The sequence below is a fragment of the Megalops cyprinoides genome, chromosome 15 (genome assembly GCF_013368585.1).
Source record: "Megalops cyprinoides isolate fMegCyp1 chromosome 15, fMegCyp1.pri, whole genome shotgun sequence".
NCBI classification, from domain to species: Eukaryota; Metazoa; Chordata; class Actinopteri; order Elopiformes; family Megalopidae; genus Megalops; species Megalops cyprinoides.
In genome coordinates, this window is record NC_050597.1 from 26972338 (window position 1) to 26991686 (window position 19349).

Consider the following 19349-nt stretch of genomic DNA (forward strand, 5'->3'; position numbering starts at 1 on the left):
GACTCCGCCACGTACGTGCCTACAATATAAAGGGAACTCGGCACTTGGCTTGGCGATTGTGGTGTGGCGTGCCGGATTTTCCCCAGGGTGCATTGCACGCGGGTTGCAATTACGCCATGGTGGTAATTAAGCGGCGACTTCAAGAAAGGTCCAAATGTTGCCCTCAGCCTTTGATGAGTCAAAGATTTATCTCAGGCAGACATGATAGGAGCAGTATAATCAGAGAGTGCCATTAAAAGCATGCCACTTGGTTTTGAATTTCTCTCATGTTGGTAATTAAATGACTCTGGAATAATTTTACCAATGACAAAAGAGCAATTAGTTTTTTTCAAATTTATTATTCAGTCACTGGCCAAAGGAAAGCTACAATGAAGCTGTGATATATTAAAGAAAAAAAATTGTTCATAGATGTTGATAACTGAATAATTGAGAAAAAAAAAAAAACATGCAATATTTTTGCTGTTAATAGGATGTTTTACTCATCTCTTTGTATTCTGCCTTCTGCATGATGTGGATATTCACAGCAGAATATTTTTGTTTCATTTCTTAAAATGTTCTCTGTTATCTCATTATATATACATATATATATATCTCATCTATTATATGGCAGTTCATAAGTCCTGTGTACAGGCTGGGATGGTGGAGACTGAAGTTTGTTTCCAAAATGGCTAAAATTAAAGATCACCATGTAAAATTGTGCTTTCACAAAATCTCTTTCTCTTCAGTGGTGCTGACTTCACAATTGTCAATTTGAACATAGCTAAGTATAACACAGTGGTTATTTTCCAGAGACATCTGTCTAAGGGCACCTAAACCATACCAGCCTTCCATGTAATGTTGTGTTAAAATGGCAAGAACTAATGGGAACTGAACGGTCTAAAAAATATGAAGACATATTCCTATTCCCTGGTTACTCAGCAAATTTAAGGTGGTAGTAAATAAGAGATCATAACAACCGCAGAACCCCAAGAGCACATGCTTGTGTCGATGTCCATTCATGTCAAAGCTCTTAATGATTAATGAAGTGTCAATTATTGTCAGATGTGCACTCTGCATATGAACAAACCACTGGAACTACTAACAGAGCTATATCATACCTGTGTGCAGACAAGATTATCACAAGTCACAAGAGGTCTGTGTGAGTGCGTGTGTGTGTGTGTGCATCTTCATGGGTGGTGCATGCCTGTGTGTAAGTCTGCATGTGTACATAAGCATGTGTTATGCGTGTTGTTTATGCGTACGTGTGTATGTACGTGTGTGTGTGGGTGTGTTTGGGGGAGTGGGGAATCTGTCTTTGAGCCAGCTCGTTTATATTTTCCCAAATGTAACAGACTCCCGTGTCTTTAATCAGCAGTTCTCCTTGATCCATTATCACTCTTTATTACGTTATTACGTTATTTATTTGCTTGGGAGTTACATAGTAGACTTCCATGGCTAAAGTATCATCCATTTATACAGCTGAAGGAATTTAGGTTAATTATCTTACTCAACAATATAAAAGTAGTGCCCCACCAAAGAACGTAACATTCAGCTTTAACATATTTCATTTCAATAATGCCAACCTTTACTGAGGTAGGTCTGTGCCTCCTGCTAAAATGGCTGCTCTGGCTTGAACCCGACATGAACAGTTTGAAATGAGAGTATTACAGGTTCAAAGAATATTTGTGAAGTGAAGTGAAGCAGGGAACTGGGCAGGCAACCAGAAGACTACATGTTCAAATCCCAGATGGCACAGCCTGCTGTTGTACTTAACCTGTCGCATAATGTCAACCTGCATTAATGGGTACATAAAAAAATGCACGCTAAGCAAGTCACCCTTGCTGAACAAATAAATTAAAATAATGGTCCACCTGCATTGTCAGATCTTTGGGATAGCTGTTTATCTTTTACAGGCTGCACTTGACCGCGGCAAACCTGCTCATAGCTGTTTACGGTTAGTTGCGTGCCAGTAGCGCTGAGTAGCTCCACATCCCCACGTCGTCTGTGTGAGTTATCATAGCAGGGTTGCCCAACATGTGGAGGCGCTGAAAGATGAATTATTCTCATGCTGTTCTCAGCAGGATACTGCGGTGGGCCCGTCCAGTGCGGGTCGGGGGTTTGTCATTCAGTCCGAATGACAAACATGGCAACCGCTGCCAATTAAAGGCCTGAAACAAAGAGGGTCTTGCGAAAAGGACACCTCATTAAGGCATGGTAAATGGCTGCTCTCCTCCGCAGTTGAAAGACCACTCGGTGACTACCTACTGCACTCACACACTTACCGTAACGTTTCGCAGTTAAACATTTCAATATGTGACACTGAAGAACGGCCATTTGGATGTGAGGATAAAAACGTCTGCAGTTGCGCTAATGTAAAATCCATGCATTGCTGTTTTTTTTCTGAAACACTGTGGCCAGCATTGAAATGGGGTCCAGTTTTTAAAGGGAGTGAAAAAGGACGAAAGAATGTTGTTATGCTTGGAGGGTAATGTTTCTTGTCTGGTACGATTCCATTTCGATTTGTAAGGTAGATTGAGAGAGGCACGAGATGCACATTTCTTAAATAAAAAACAACAAAAAAGCGTTCCTCCTATCACTGTCCAAATGCCCCGTCATCCTCATGTGGTTTACCCACAACCCCCTGCCCCCACTTCCCGCTGTTTTCATGAACTCCCAGTCTCACCCTGCTTGAACCATCCAAGCCATCTGTCACATGCCCACTGACCAATACATCACCCTGTTTGGCACTCCTTTGGTGAAGTCAACTGCTTTCTCTTGTCTCATGTTCACACACAACTGTGTACGACTCAATGACAGTCTCCTTGGCAACATCACTTATGTTCTCGCTGCCATATACTTAGCAGTGGAATGTTTGTCTGAGGCAATTTTGCCAAATTCTCACCATTACAGTTGCTGGCTTTAAAGGCAACAGGGGCTGTTATCTGAACAATATGGACAGCTGACCTTCCAATTATCTTTATATTAGCTTTGAATATATTTTTAATTTTTAGGAAGTTGTCAATAACTCTTCGAAGATTAAACCCAGGGAACAGGCTTAGTTGGATGCAACAAGTTTGCATCAAGTCATTTGGTAACACAAGGCTGATTGACTGATTTTTAAATGCTTGGAATGTCCAACCACACTTCCAACAGGTTTGTGCCCCCCCCCCCCCCCCCCCCCATCCTGCCCTTTTGATGCCCCTAGAGATCTTGGTGAGACCGCAATGGTTTCATGGCTTGAAATCCAGGAAAGAAGAGAAACTGTTTCCACTAAGAACAGGACAACAAATTGAATTTTGAGTCAAAATGTCAACATGCCATTATGGTGTCTAATGCATACTCTTAGCAGTTGAAACTTTAGACTGATTCAAGACTTTTTAGACATTGCTATTAAGCTTACAGTACACTTTATGTAGAAAACCAGCTTGAGAGGGCTTCTGTTAAATTGCCACACAAAAGCCTGTTGGGTCCATCTGAACAGGCCCAACACAGCAGGCCCAAGAAAACCCTGCCTGGCTTTAACAGGGACCACTAGCCAACTCATTCCTTCAACCATTTCCAGCAATTAATTCCTTAAGTGAAACCCGCTCTAATTTTAGGGAGGGCATGCTTAAAAACCACGTCCATTTTTCACTGTCGCTGCGCATGCTAGGGCATTGAGCTCACGGCGTAATTACTGAGCAGTTGACCAGAAAATTGTCATGTTGAAATTGTATCCATATGGAGCTGGGTCCGATGCACCAGCGCTGCGCCGATGCGCCCCGTTTCTGCAGGGGTGCGATTCACGTGCACCGACACGGCTGTGTCTGTTGCGAGCGGGTGAGGAGGGAGCAGAGGGCAGGTGCCCTCCATCAGTAAGCCCCCTAATTTGGAGCGATAACAATTCCCACGCGCTCTCACCCGCCCTCCGTTCACTGGCAGTTTGCTTTCTGTTGGTGGTTTGTGTCCAGATGCGAGGCAGCGTCTGGGATCTCTGAGCCGTCAAAGTTCACATAGGCTTGACAAAAAAATCCTCTAAATGAGCCCCAGGATTCGAGTTGAATGTTGCCACAATGCTTACGCTGTATTATAGAATAGCAAAGGCATATCTCTCTGAGACCTGAGGGTTCTCCGGCAGAAGAACTCTGGCAGAGAGGTGATGCATGTTATCATGATTTACCATAAAAAAGGCTTACCTTAATCCAGTTTTGACTATTTTTTCCCACCTCAAACTGTTGTTAAACAACACCAACATTTAAAGTCAGCTTATGTACAGTTATTGCAAATATATTTGTTACATTTTCATGATGTATTTCTTTCATATTGATGGAAATGGAGACTGTAATTAATTTTTAACAGCTAGTTATGAACATAACATCATTACTACTAAATTCACATTACAGGTTTATTGATTTCATCAGTTTGGTCATTGAAATAAAGACATGCCCTGGAGGCTAAATTAATTTGAAAGGGAAAGGGAGCTTTCTCATCATTAGGTCATTCTGAGTCAGATATTCTACATTTTCTTTAAATGACCAGAAATAATGAGCGGCACTGATGTCAGATATAATTTGAACACAAACCTGGAGACACCATTATAATCTATTTCATAGGAAAAGTCAACCCTCACTAATATTCCCCGAGCATGTTCAACTAATGAATCCTTACAGTTTGATACATTTTCTCCAAAGACTTTATAATTCCAAGAAATATGTTATGAACTGAGTGTCCTCTGTACACAGGAAATGTTGTAATCCCATTCAGCCATCTCAGAGGACAATATAACGTCTCTATATCTTCTTCCTACACCATTTTCCTCAACTGAAAAGGTAAGGGGTTATTATAAATTTGAGAAGGTATGCATACTGTCAAAGAATCTTATGGTACCATGGAGTCCTGCTCAATGATACTGTATATCAACACTTGCTTGATGCATAAAAGTCTTTTTGTTACATGTGTACCTGTGTGAAAGTTACATCCATGATACATGCTTCTTCATAGTAAGCATTCCTATTAGGTATAATGAAATGATAAGGAATTAAAAAGGCTGTTTCTGTGTAGAAACTGCTTTTTAAATACACTTGGAGTATTTGCATATATTTATTTATCTATTTATTTTAGTTTCCTTTGTAAGAACATATATAACCTACATGGTATATAACTTATATATACCAATCCCTAGTATTTGTTTATACCAAATATATTATTTTTCATTAGGTTTATGAGCCATGTTAAAATGTGATACCAACATACTAGGGTTTGAAAAATACACGCAAACTAAAATAAATGTTGCAGACAAATTTAGACATACAATTTTAAGAATACATTGGTATAACCAGCACGAACACATGCTTGCTTACACGTTCTTATCCAGAGCCATTTACAGATTACAGTTGTGGGTTAAGTATCGTGCACAAGGGTACAATAGCAATTCTCCAATAGGGAACTGAACCAGCAACCATTCGGTTATACGCCCTTCTCATTATCACTACACCACACGACTGCCCCCAACGTATTCTCGAAAAAAAGATTTGATAACAATATTACATGGTGGAACTAACTGTAAATTTCGATCTGCATATTAGAATGTATTGTATATGAATATCTGTTCATTTCAACAGTATTACTTTTCTAACGTTTAATTAAGTTACAATTAAACGCATATTTATATCATGCACATTTACATTAGTAGTTCCTATCTTTCTTAATCACAAGACCAAGCAGCAATGCTAATTACAAGGAGTTACAGCGTAGTCCCGAACAGACTCCCTCCACTTGTAATAAACCTGTGTAATTTGCCATGTCAGGACCACCAGTTCTTAAGATGTGGTTGACAGAAAGAGGACATCCCGTGATCTAACTACAATCGCAGTCAAAGACGCAAACCAGGAAATTCTCCATTAGCTTTTTAAAGCTTTCTGCGGCCCCTGCAAAAACGCGACCGTAATCCAAACCACCCGTGCGGTTTTGCATTGTAATTAGACAGTCACCACTTAAAACCATCCCTCGCGATCTGGTGGCTGACGACTCATCCGAGCGGGCATCGCAGCTGGGGCGGCCACAGACGGCGCAACGGCAACCGATGTCACAATTATTAAGACTGACAAGGCCTACAATTTGAGAGATTAATGGAAATCCTACAAAAAAGATATTCTTAGTAAACGTGCAGGAAATCGGTGGTCTCCCTTGTGAAGAAGCGGACGTATCTTGCTGACGGTAGCTTGTTTGTGTACTGTAAAACGGCACTTCTAATGACAGCTTGTTTTGAATGCTGTAAATAATACTGTAAACGATACAAACGTAAGCATACCGCGACGCAGGAAGACGAAAGGCCATACTTTTACTAAGGACTGGGATGAACAACGTTAAAATTTCATGTAGTAATACAACAATTAAATTATGTCAGGCCCTCAGGTGATGTACTCACATACACAGCAGTAAAATCATTGTAACATATATATTTAAATGTTTAAATGAGCATGTCTCAAACCACTAAAATGCTACAGCACTACAAGTTCAAAAATTCAAAGATTTTTTAAAGGCATTAACAAATCCTATGGGACTGTTCTGCAAAAGCTCAGTTAACTTAAGCACTTGCTTTTAAGAACACGCAAAGAGCATCATGTGATACAAAAGCCAGTAAAATCAAATCAGCAGCTGTGGATTGCATTCACAAAACAATAACACCAAGCTCACTCACTCAACATACACACACACACACACACACACACAGGCCCCTGATCACATGGTGAACACGTGAGCGTGCAAGTCCCAAGTGGCATGGCCATGTGCGTTTGTGACGCCTGCAGCCCGCCCCTCGCAGGCTGGAGTGTCCGTGCCCCCTGCCCTTGATTTCGGGGGGCAGGACTGGATGCCATTCTGTCTGTTCAATCAGCCCTCCCCTACAATGAGGCACAGTCAGCTGCCCGCTCCTCTGCCAGCTACGAATGCAGTTTACATTCGAGGGACAAGTGTCCTTTTGTCCTCGACTGGGTGGGTGGGCACAGTTTTGTTTGGACCTTATCAGAGATACTACAAATAGGGGTCCCAGATTTGACAGGACTTGGTGACATCGCACATGCATTTCAAAGTGCGTAGTTTGGCAGATAATGACTACCTCTTGCTCCTGTTGATTCAGCTACGGCTGTGTGAAGTAAAACAGCATACGACCACAAAACTCAAGAATTCTTCAGATATGTTTTCCTACCGTAACACTTTTGTTCACCTATGTATGGTGTTGATCATTTTTTTAGATGTTTTTTTTCCCACTTTTGATTGCATGTATGTTGCGCTGTGTGAACATTAATCAAGTAATGACAAACTATTACTCTCCTCTATAGAGGACCTCATTCTACTTCAGTTTATCTCACTCTGACTAGCTTTTAAATGGCTTTACCAACTTTTTTTACTATGGTAACCAGGGATAATTACTGGGAGAATTGTAACACACACACACGTACACACATGCATGTACGCACATGCATACACACAAAAATGTCATACAAATGCCATACAAGGACTGGCAAACATGCTGGCACACAACAAAACACAGACAACAGCTGTAGTCCCTCTGGCTAGCTATTTATTTTAATGGTTTGGAGACTTGTACTTCAAAGGGGGCCTGTGACCAAAGCAGCGTACTTTGGCTGTGGGCGAATACAGAGTGTAAACTGATCCACGGCTAATGTTTGCCTCGCCCTCCTGACCGTATCATGCCCTTCCCCCAGCAGGGCAACAGGGACAGGGAAGAATTCTGGTCACCTGTGATTGTACGAGGACACTTGCACCCGCATAAGCACAGAGACCGTTGGACCATTCACTTCTAGTGAAGTCTGGTTCACATACAATACAACTGTGTCATGTTTTTGGTTTGCTTATTTTAATTATATAAGATTTTCCTGTGCTCCAATTATCCTTGCATCTATAATAAAGAGTTTGTGACTCTTGTATTTATACATAGGCTGTTCTGGGTAGGAGAATAGAAAAATATGACAGAATTTATCTATCTGTGTATCTATTTACTGTCTGTCTGTCTGTTTGCTCACGGACCCACCTGCCAAATCCATCCTAACATCCCTTCTGTTCCTCAGTCTCTGTCTCCCTATTTTTTAATCTGTCAACATTTTTATATCAAACACATATCCAGTGTTCTGTGCTACTGCCTGGTGTGGCCCATTCTCACAGGAGATAACTAGACTTTACCAGTGTTATTACCAGTGTTATTGTTTTTCTTAATTTCTCTTAATTCTAAACTGTATGATGACTTAATAATGGTAATAATGGTCCTTTCCTTTTGAACTGAAATTATTAGTGCACTTACCCAACTTGTAAATCTCGAAATTAAAAAAGATGTCTGCACAAATATGAGAACATTATTTATTTTTTTTTCTTTTTCTTGCTGGTAAGTTGTTTTTGTAAGGATCGGGTAGCCCACCATTTATTTTAGTTGGACCGCCTCTGCACCAGATGTGTGATTGCTCTGGGTGTTTTTCTGTTGTCTCGTAGTCTCTCAGCTTCAAATACTTCAGCTTCTGTGGGAGCTTGGTGTTCGCTATTAAACTTTTTACTTCTTGATTACAGTGTCTTTTATTGAAGAAATATAAAATCATTGGAGTCCCGGTGAGGCATTAATGTAGATCTCTCATGTCTTCATTATTTCTGTATGTCACTGCAAGGGATATTTAAAAATATGCATTTTAAATCTAATATGGAGGTCTACTTCATCTTCTCACACCCTTTTGTTTTTTTGGAAATTTGTCAATGGTGTCCCTCATTGACCCAAGCTAGTCCTATTCACAATCAGTATCAAACTCTCTTGTCCATGATTAGTTTAGGTTGTGGTTTTTTTACCCAGTGTTCAGTATGGATCTGTGGAAATCAGCAGAGCTTGACAAGGCTCAAGATGGACAGAACCTAGAGAAATGAGCAAGGATATGTCCTCAGTTAGCTAAGTCCCATCATGCTTTGCAAGTTTATCGTAAATACACACAGTAAGCATACCATTCATGCTCCCTCACAATGGCGACTGAGTTTGGTTTGATCTGTGCTGACAATAAGGTGAAAGTCCATATTTGTTTGCGGGCTGAAGACGGCCATGGTTAAGAATGTATGAGTCTTGTGCTCAAACTCTTGTACTCACCATTTTACAGGGTGAACATGGAACAAAAACAAATAGTATGTATAAGTTCTTTTACAGAACAAGGTGTTTTACAAATGCATTTCAGATATAATAGTACTAGGGGAATTCCTGAGTAGCTCAGTCAGTGAGGCTCTTGTCTAGAATGCAGGCTGATGCCCATGGCTGGGGTTTGCTTCCATTCAAGTCATCTACTGATAATGAGTGGGAACCCACAGCAGTAGAACAAATTGGCTTAGTCTGAGGATGAGGTAAGTCAGCCAGAGCTTCATCTCACCAAACTCAGGCATCCTTCATCAAGTGCTTGTGAGTTGCTCAGATAATGTCAGTGGAGAGGGTCTTATCTTCCAACTGGTGCCCACTTCATCGTGGTGCACTATGGGACTTGTAGTGCAAAAAGGCATTGGCTGCTTGCCAGTGTATTATAAAATTGTATCCATTTCTCTTAAGCACTCCTGCGTGACTTTCTTTAGGAGGTTGTGGGGAGATGAGCTTAATGTAAAACTACCAATTCCAAACAGGTTTGCTGAGGTGAGTTAAACAGATATAATATTAAGTATGAAGTTTGACAGAAGTGAGTTTCAGAGCTAGAGGGGTTATTGTTCTACCTCTAACTATGCACTGCAACTCTCTTGTGCTCCATTGCAAAAACTCAACCTGTGTGTATTGGCCCTTTTACAATAATGGGCATATTGGACTGAACGAGGCTATAAGCCTCTGTAATGCACCTGAGATGTAAGTGGAAAAAAAATTTACTTTGAAATGAATTGGAAATATGCAAGTACCTGGAATATTGCTGGTGATGACTAGCTGTAGGCTATAGAATTAAGATTAATAGAATAGAATAGCTTAATAGAATTAAGCCTATAAGATAAGAATTATTCCAGTTGACAGCTCACTATCTTGTTAGTGAGCTACTAGTTACTGGCTGTACAAGCTGACTAATATAAGCTATAGCTTTCTCGCCACTGATGATATCCAGGTATGTAATTTAGGTAACATACCATTATTAGCAATTATTGCAAAATATCCCAAAAGCAAAGCCAACTTTCTGAGATAGCTTGCTAAAATTTGGGAGTTTGTGAGATTACTAGCTCCCACACTTTGTTTCTATTGATGTTAAAACCACCTGCAGCAAAGTGACATGTAATACAGGAAAAAAAACATGAATTTATACTGTGGACACAACCCCCTGACATTAAATTATGTTTCCCATCTACTGAACATGCTTTGGGATTTTTCCAACTTCTTCAGGCCACTGGTCAGGTATCTTATCATTTAAAAGGTGTAACACCTGATAAATCCATTTCGCCAGCTATGGACTTCAGTGGCTGCCATCTTTGATGATCTTTACACAATCTTGCTTTCCATGATGGCCCAATATGGCTGCCAGTGTAAGTGAGATCAACCAAACTGATATGTACCCTTTAATTCTACATTGATCTGCGCTTCGACACTCTGCATGCAGCACTGGTCTTTTCATCCACATTCATGTGGGAGATGCCTGCTGTGATTCAACTTGTCTGATTAAAGAAGAGGAAAGGCTGAACAAAGGGAACACGGCAGTCAACTTGGTTTGGTCTGTGTCTGGAAATTGGAGGTGATTTAGGACAGATTAAATGCATTGTGTTACTATAGTAAAGCTGAAGACCCCGATCCTTGGCTGCTCAATAAAGCTTGTCAATAAAATCACAGCAGCTGAACATCTTCGGTATTGAAATTTGCACAGCCTTGTACAGCACTGAAATGATTAACTATGTATGACGTAAGATACATAGACTAAAATTCAATGCTGATCAATCCCTTATGTTATTTGAAAGCTATGAAAGCTTGCAATATCATACAGGTAGATAACAATACGCATCAAATAAATTAACATCACTGAAAAAGTGCGCCGGCAAGCAACAGGTTACAAATGTGTCCACTGTAGGTTAAGACTTGGCTCCAGCATCTAAAAATACCCCCCAAGAGTGTCGGATCAAAGAGGGGGAGCAGCCTCGACGCGAATCCCGCCCCGACGTTTAGCCTAAATAAACGAAAAGGAGGAGCCTCCCCCTTCAGTTGAAGCAAAAGGCCCATGGTAACCACTCCGCTGCGGAGGGTAATGAGTCGGGTTTCTGCAAGTGCAGAAGTGATCTCGCAGAGCTGGCACTGCCCTTACGGGACGCTCACCGCTGCTGAATTGCTTTGAACGTCTCTTCAAATGGCAAAGCAGAATTACTCCGCACATGAATAAAACCATCCAGCGAAGTGGACAAAATTGATCAAACTAAGTCAACAGAATGCATTGTATAACTTTTATATAGACACTCGTTCGAAGATAGTAAGGTAGGTGGGAGGAATAGACAGCTGCTTATTCTTTTGCCTAACGACAAAGTCCTCTCCGAATTGATACGTCATCCTTTTAAAATATTACTCCTCATGAGTATTTGGATTCCGTGGGGGATAAACACTGACTAGCTACACCAGAAAAATAAAATAATTAAATATGGAAGAGGAACAGAAGTGGAGCGTCGCTCCTCAATCCAACGTGGGGAGGACTTGCACGGAGCATCCTTGCAAAAAGCGGGTTTTAAGGAATTGGAAAGACCTGTCTGGGATAGCTGTCTGTAGCGCGTTGTCCTTGCTGTCTTTTGGAGTTTGCATTTTGGTTTATCTGAAGACTTCGGAACTGCAGTCCAGGGTTATAAATCTGGAAAAGGAACGGGACACGCAACTCTCCGCGTGGCTGTCACTGGACCAGGTGGAGCCCCTCATCGTAGGTAGACTCGATCAGATTTTGGAAGAGGTAAGAGGTCTTTTGGAAAACTCATGCATTGACGTGCGCTCATTGTTGCAAGGATCTTGAAAAACCACGCATGAACATAGTTGAGCGATATATAACTAATTCACTATAGCGTAGTTAATTAAAGTAACCCAGTAGAGTTACGCACTAAACTCCCCATATAACCTGCATATACACATAGACGGTATTATGTGTCACATTGACACGAGAGTCTTACTCATTAGCAACTAAATCGTTTGCATAAGTTTACGTATTTGTTCACCGGAGTATTTTGGTTGCTGTTTGATTATTTGAAAGCACCAACGACGTGAACCTCCAGGGTTGCCGGTCATTTGCAATTGATTTAAATAGCCTATAAGATTGTCCCAGGTAGCCTACACTTGCAGGTTAACTGCACATCTTAACATAGTATTTGTATCAAATTTCTCACAATCGGTCATATTAAGTGCTTGTTTCCTGAGGCTAATATTATATCATTTGATTTCTTCCAAGTATTTAACAATGTACTGCATTCCTCTCGTCCTCACCGATGAGTCAAGTTGTCGAAGAGTAAAATTCCAATCTGTAGTTGCCAGGAAAGTCCTAGTGTGTTGACTTTATTTAGCTGTAGAATTATCTTAAAATGATGGAAAGTGAGAATGTTGACCACTCATTATAAATTATTTTAAATCTCACTGCGAATCTAATAGGTACATTAATAAAAAATATATGTATCGACTGATAAATATGTAGGCTACGTAACTAGGTCTTTGTTATTAACGGACAAAGTTCTGATAAACTAGGTATGTCATGAATAGATAAATATTAATGATCTGATAATCTATCCAAACTAGATTTTATGACAAGTCATAAACAGGCTGGTTAGATATCCCCAGTAACCGTTCGGTTTCTGAAGTGCGTTTCGACAGCTACGGTTCACCACTAAAATTAGCCTACACACCCACCCAAAAATTGCTGCTTTGTTCCGTACGGTGCACTTGTCGTGATTTATTGAAAACGTTTTGCTTTCTTATCAGAAGAAAAACGAAAGAGGCGTGTTTGTTAAAAAGATTCTCCCCTGACTTTAGAATAACACGTCCGCGAAAAGCAGCTGTGGTTAAGATCTGTCCCTTTACTGCCGGCTTTGAAGCGGCGTGCGCAAAGATAAGAAAACAGCACGGGGCGGTAGCTCTGACCCCCAGATCACATCTGTTGTTTTAAAATCCGCATTTCAGCGCGCCCTGCGCTGGTTCTTAATTGACCACTTCCCCAGCTATACCAACATTCTCTTCTGCTGCGATCGCAGTCCCGCGGGGCTACCGTTTTCACTTTCCTGTATTGGTCTATCTTTGTTCTGGCTGTCTGCTTTTGCCTCACTTCACTGGGTTTGTGACTTTTGAGGAAGCCACACTATGTTTCAGTTTTGAATACGACGTGATGTCTCCCTGATAAGTACGATATGCGGGTTTAAAGCGTAACCTGTTTCTCATGGCGTAAAGGAGTGTAACCCTAATAGTGCGTACGTTACTACAGTTGAAATGTGAAGCTTTTAGAAAACGGTGTGAGTAGCCTACACCTGAAACTATCGGTTAAAGATCCAGTCCAAAAGATGAGCGTTTAAACATAGCCTATTAAATGTATCAATAAACTTTGAATAAAAGATGGTATTGGCTGGTATGTTTGGATAGCGCCAGGTCAACCACAAACGTCTTGAGTATTACAAAAGCCGGTAAATTCGTTAACTCATTGGTTTGCTTAACTAGGCTGCCTTTACTATTGAGTGTGGCGGAGGCCCAATAAATAACAACTTTGTTTTACTCAAATTTAGCCGCGGGGCAATGTGATTCATCCATTTATTTGGGTCTGTTTATATAAATACTCATTGTTAATGTGACGCAATAGCAGATGTTGTTCCTTATTTCAGATGGCCTTGCATGTTCCTCACAATCCTGCCAAGAACCTCCGTTTTCATCTCTGCATTCGCTATTAACAGGTTGCATATCAAAATGCTCCACGGGAAAATTTAACACCTTTCATTGCATGTTTCATTTACATATGCACAGGTCTACCTCTGTGGGCTTTCTCTCAGGTTTTGTCTGGTAATGACTTAAAGCAGAACAACATTTTTTCCCCAATTAGTTTATTTTGGACAGAACACTTTGTTAAGTATGAGTGCTGTTGTGAGGTGAATGTGTCTAGAAAGTACCACTGAGTGACTGCATCCACCTGCACTGTAGACTTGGAAAGGACAAGTGAGCTGAGATTTCTGTGCAGATATGCCTAGCAAAAAGCCTCTTTCAAGACATTGTATTTGCATTTTCACTCAAGCTCACCATAGCGTTACTAACGTCATTTATTTCTTGCTGTTCAAACCAAAAATTATAATGCTAATTATAAACCTCAGACCTTTGCATTGAGTGTCAGGTTAAAAAACTGAAAGGGAAAAAATACCATGATCAGTAATTTAACACTTAAAATATGCGGGCTTCCCTGAACACATCATTTTATCACCCTAGAAGAGACCTGTTTAACATTAACAACTGACCACAAAGTAGTCTCACCGGGATTAGCAGTGGTCTAGCACATTCGTAGTGTTCTGGGTTTTGTGTCCGTTTCGGGTAAGGTTGTTAGTGAGGAAAAGTGAGTAATACTGCCCAGGTTTCCTCCGGCGAATCCCCCGCTGATCTTTCACCGGTGGAGTGTAAACTATTTACAGTGTGAGGCTGCTCCGGGCAGCGGGTCCGTCGCTAAACACAGTCAGAGAGGCTCACTTTCTGTTCAGCGATCTTCCATCACATACACAGCCAAATAACGGTGTAGCGGGGGGACGAATGCTTTGTGCGTTAATAAGGGAAGGTGATTAAAACACGAGATCCGGGATAACCGCCAGCGCGGCCTGCGCTGTCTCGGCCAGCGCGGCTACGTTCGAAGATGTTTGGAACGGGGGACGGGAGCAGTACCTTGTAAATAATTTCTCCAGACTCAAGGTGACTTTGACTTGTTTCCTAATTGTTTATGGGGTCGTGTCTTCATTGTTTCACAGGGCTGGAAAGCCTTAAATGTGCATATTCCATCTCTCATGACAGTCAACAAAGGCACTTTTCAAGACAATTTCTTGCCCTTCAGAAACAGATACTTTGAGAACGTGTATAGGAAAATTGTATTAATTGACGTGAAGGAGTAAACTTATGCAGAAATAGTGCATTTATGTGTCCCTGAATCAAATTTAAGGTCAGGATGGTGTTTCCATCAGGGATATTGACAGCTGCTAAGGGCGCAGTTGGTTCACACACCACACTGTAAATTCCTGCACTCAACATTGTTATTGCAGTAATTTTGCACAGCCTGCATTTCCAGACTGGAGGTGCCTTGACACCATGCTAATTGCCAGGGATGGAAGGGGACAGCTCCACAGTGAGTATCTGGCAGGAAGTGGGTGGGCTGCGTTTCAGTGAGCAAGCCGTTACTCAGGCTGTACGCACGGAGGAGATAGAAAGACTTTAGCATGTAAAAGCGGAGACATGAAGTAATAGGTAAGGAGAGAGCATGACGAATGAGCTGTCCTAGCTGTAGGGAGATGGGCAGGATGAAGCAACACAGCCCCACTAAACTCCTCGTGGCACATTCATGTTTCAACAGTTTTCTCCCCACAAAACTGACTCTGTCCATTATTAGTGTTTTGGGGAGAAAGGCAGCTGCTGTGTAATGTCCCAGCTGCTGGGATGAGCTTAACCCTTCGAAGCGGGGTTGGTTGTAATGCATCCAAAAATGGGCCTCAACAATTACCTTTTGGTTTCCTGCCTGCTTCGAAATGCCCTGCTGGGTCATCATAATCATTGGGGGAGGGGTGTTATCAAGTTGTATGATTGAACAATTAAATAAACAAATACATCTTCTTGCTCCCAAACCTGTTAATGAAGGTGTTTGTTAATGCTTTATTTGGAGGCCGTTGAAAGAAAAAACAATTTAGTTTGTTCAAGCTCAGCTTGAAGAGAAATGGGCGTTAAAAAAGCATGGATGGCTCTGAATGTCTCAGAACGCCATTGTAGTGTCTGACTGTTACCTCCTCAGTACATTGATTAAGTACTCTCTCTCATTTCTATAACAGGCTGTTACAGGCACACAGAAAGAAAGCAATTGACTGAAGGGCCATATTCTCAAAATCCAACCGAGAACCTGCAAAGAGCACAGAAGTCTTTTCTATCTCTTATATATGCCTGTTATTGTGTGCCATGTAATGCTTTAATACCGTTAAAAGGAGATACTAAATATTTTTGGTTCTATTTATACCCTTTCACGCTGTTTGAATCCCCTGTGTATACTTTGCTTCTGAAAACAGGTATTTATCTCTGCGGCAGTCTAAACAATACAAAATGGGAAGAGAAACTACTATGTCCTCCATTATTTGAAATAATCCTCTGTAATTTTCGCCAGCATTTGAATGTACCCAACACTTAAAAAGATTATGCAGGGTGTGTTTTCCCAATTTGTAAATGTGGTGATTTTCTTTCCTTTAGGAGCACAAAGTAATAAAGCCTTGAGCTTATCATTTAACTGTCTCACCAAGTGTCTCCCATGAAGTAGCATACTTGACTGTGTTACCGTAGTGCATTCTGACAGAAAGCCCTTCCTCACCTGAAAGAAGAAAAAACACCACACAGCTAGTATATTCTTAGAATGGCACTAGAGGAAAACTTTTACAAGGAAACCGATAAGTCGGATAACAGCTGAATCCATGTCACGGTTTATGAGCAGTTGGCCTAAAACAGCGGCCGCTGGATACAGTAGGCTTATATGCACTCCCTATACAGTATACATTGGCAGTTGGATGTTTTAAACTATTTATGGAATATCAGGATTTTATACTGCGGTATGACTGTAGCATTGCTGTTTGAATGAAATATTGAACCAGTGTTACAGTTCACCACTTACGCAGCCAACTTGGTTAATTCAAGTGACCTAACAATGTTGAGAAATTTACGACAAAAGTTAATATCATCTTAAATTAATTGAAGGCAATGGACAACGTACCGTAATGAGGAGAAATTAAACCTGTGTCTTTGTAATTGCAAAAGATGTAGCTGGCAGCATTCAAAATAGATTTGTCCAATCTTTGGGGTTCTCAGTTCTTTCTCGCACAGAAAAAAAGTTCAAAGCTTAAGAGCTACATGTTTGTGTAGCTGACACATGATCTAAGTGGTTTTGAGCAGGTAAACTAGTTTAAAATGAAGTATAAAGCTTCCTATGCATTAGTAACAGTGTGAGTTACTGTTAACATCTGACAATGGTAAAGGTGGGCATTTATTGTGATGCTTATTTTCACTGAGACCTGTGGAATATTCTGGAAGGCCTTCACCCCCAGTAAACTGCACACACAACAGGAGAGGTAAGGGCTCTAAGCTACACCACAACGGGGGCCTCAGGCAGCTAAGATGGGGGGTGGGGGGTTGGTGGGGTCTTAGTTTTAATCTGGCTTCGGGATTGTAAAACGTTTTGTCATCCTTTTAAAATAGAATGTTAAAACCAGATCAAAACCTCGGGCATCGGGTTACCATTAAAGAGGGGAGGCGGAGAGGCGGAGAATGTCCCCCCCCATTGCCACATACAACCTCCCTTCCCGAAAAAGAGAGACTGCCTCAGCTGCTACCCCTGTCCCTGCACCGTTTACATCACCAGCAGCTCTGCTGTCGCCTGTCATCCATTCCTCTAACGTTGGCTACCTTTTAATTAAACAGCAGCCAGGGGCCTGGTCTCTCGAAACACTTACATTGTCAGGGAGGCTAAAAGGAAAAAAGGCAAGTTCCATGCAAATACTACACCACAGGTGTATAACAGTATGCAGGGCCGATGAGCTTTCCAGGCCTGTCATTACTCACTGTTTGTTTTCCCGGCCGACTCCTTTATCCTGGTTGATTTAACACTGCTTTCAACATTCACACGTGAACCTTAATGTGGTCCTGGCAGGTTTCTATCTCTTGCTAGGCCATGGCGATTGAAGTAGAGCAGCACCCTGTGTTCATGTCTTCTTACATCCTTACAGTCTTCTTACACTCCTTATATGTCCAACATTGGGACAAAAGTGCTAGTCAAGGCTTCAGGAACCCACCACATCTAATCGTTTTGCATAGCAGAAGTGGAACAGAAAGGAACCCATTTAACTGTGTGGCAGTTAATAACTGAATTTAAATTTTGGTGTGTGAGCATGCACTGCATTGATATTGATAAAATCTTAATCTGCTCTGTTGTATCAGCCATAGCATTCCATGAATGACAGTGTTAGAAATAAAGAAAACAAATTTGATTAATTTAGTAATCATAATCTGATCAAGGCACCCTAATTAATTAAGGGATTGTAGTCAAACTAACCACAACATGTATCATCATTAATTTTGAGTTGAGAAAAAGTAGTACCTTTTCCTATTAATTTTTCAAGTAAACACAAATTTACACAGAATGTGAAACCAAAACGCTCTCCTCAACTCAGTATAACAGTTACAGACTATTCATATGCAATCATTATTATTTAGAGGCTGATACTCCAGATTTCAATAGCTTCACCCAGGCTTGTCTCATTCCATCATATGTTTTCAACGTCTGTGCATGTTGATTTCCATTTCACTGTCAGCAGTCTATGGCTGCAAGTCGACCACTGTTACCACATTACTGTGTATAGGAAAACAATGCCTCAAAAATGTGCAGTTAAGGCATGCTTGTAGTCTATGGCCAGTCTTTATAAAGAGTTCTACAGCTGGGTTGAAGGCTTGCCAGTATCAACCAAGTCAATCCCAGGACCTATTCATGGTAAGTGTAAACTGTCAGAGAGAGAGTTGTCTTAAGACAGGCTAATGTTATTGCTTTAGCATGACTGTTTTGCCATTCACTGTTGGGGAGTCAGTAATTTTTACATTGATAAGGTATGGCATATCAGAAAAGTGCATCTCTTTTTTGCTATGGGAAGATCTGAGTTTGTGCTTTGTTGTAATGCATTAAACATTACAACTACGCTGTTTTGCATGGGACAGGACTGGTAGTGCAGGTTTGCACATTATGCCCAGGGTTCTTAATTCTCCATGGTAATATGCAGTTTACCTTCACGGTGTATCTGTTTCCCCCGTTTTACCATAATTAATATCTTCAGATGAAAAGACCGAACACCCTCAACTGCAATGTCAAACATCCACCTTCTCTCTTTCTCCTTGTAGAAATTGGCGGCACGGCTACCCAGGGTCAGAGAAGCTCGAGAGGCGCCTCACAGCTGCGTCTGTCCACCAGGTAGGTCCCGCCCTCTTCTCGGCCTGACCATCGCCCCGCCCTGCCAGTGTGCAGCCCTGCGAGTATGCGGTCGAGAGTCCTCATGCTGCTAACTAATCTGTGCTGCTCAAATTTATGCTTGGGATTTTACACAATGGGTACTGGGGCTTTGCCTTCCCAGAGTGCTTTGGGTCACTGTGGGCAGATCTTGAACCTTTTGTCTATTGGTAGAGAGAGCGG

The 19349-nt window shown here is 41.3% G+C and overlaps 1 protein-coding gene across 1 annotated transcript in view; it reads left to right on the plus strand.

Moving 5' to 3' along the window:
- Positions 1-11172: 11172 nt before the first annotated feature.
- Positions 11173-19349, plus strand: part of col13a1 (collagen, type XIII, alpha 1) — a 109909-nt gene continuing 101732 nt past the window's right edge. Inside the window, exons 1-2 of the mRNA XM_036546789.1 lie at positions 11173-11882; positions 19061-19130. Coding sequence (XP_036402682.1) covers positions 11583-11882; positions 19061-19130 — 370 coding nt within the window. The 5' untranslated portion in view covers positions 11173-11582. The remainder of the gene's footprint in view (positions 11883-19060; positions 19131-19349) is intronic.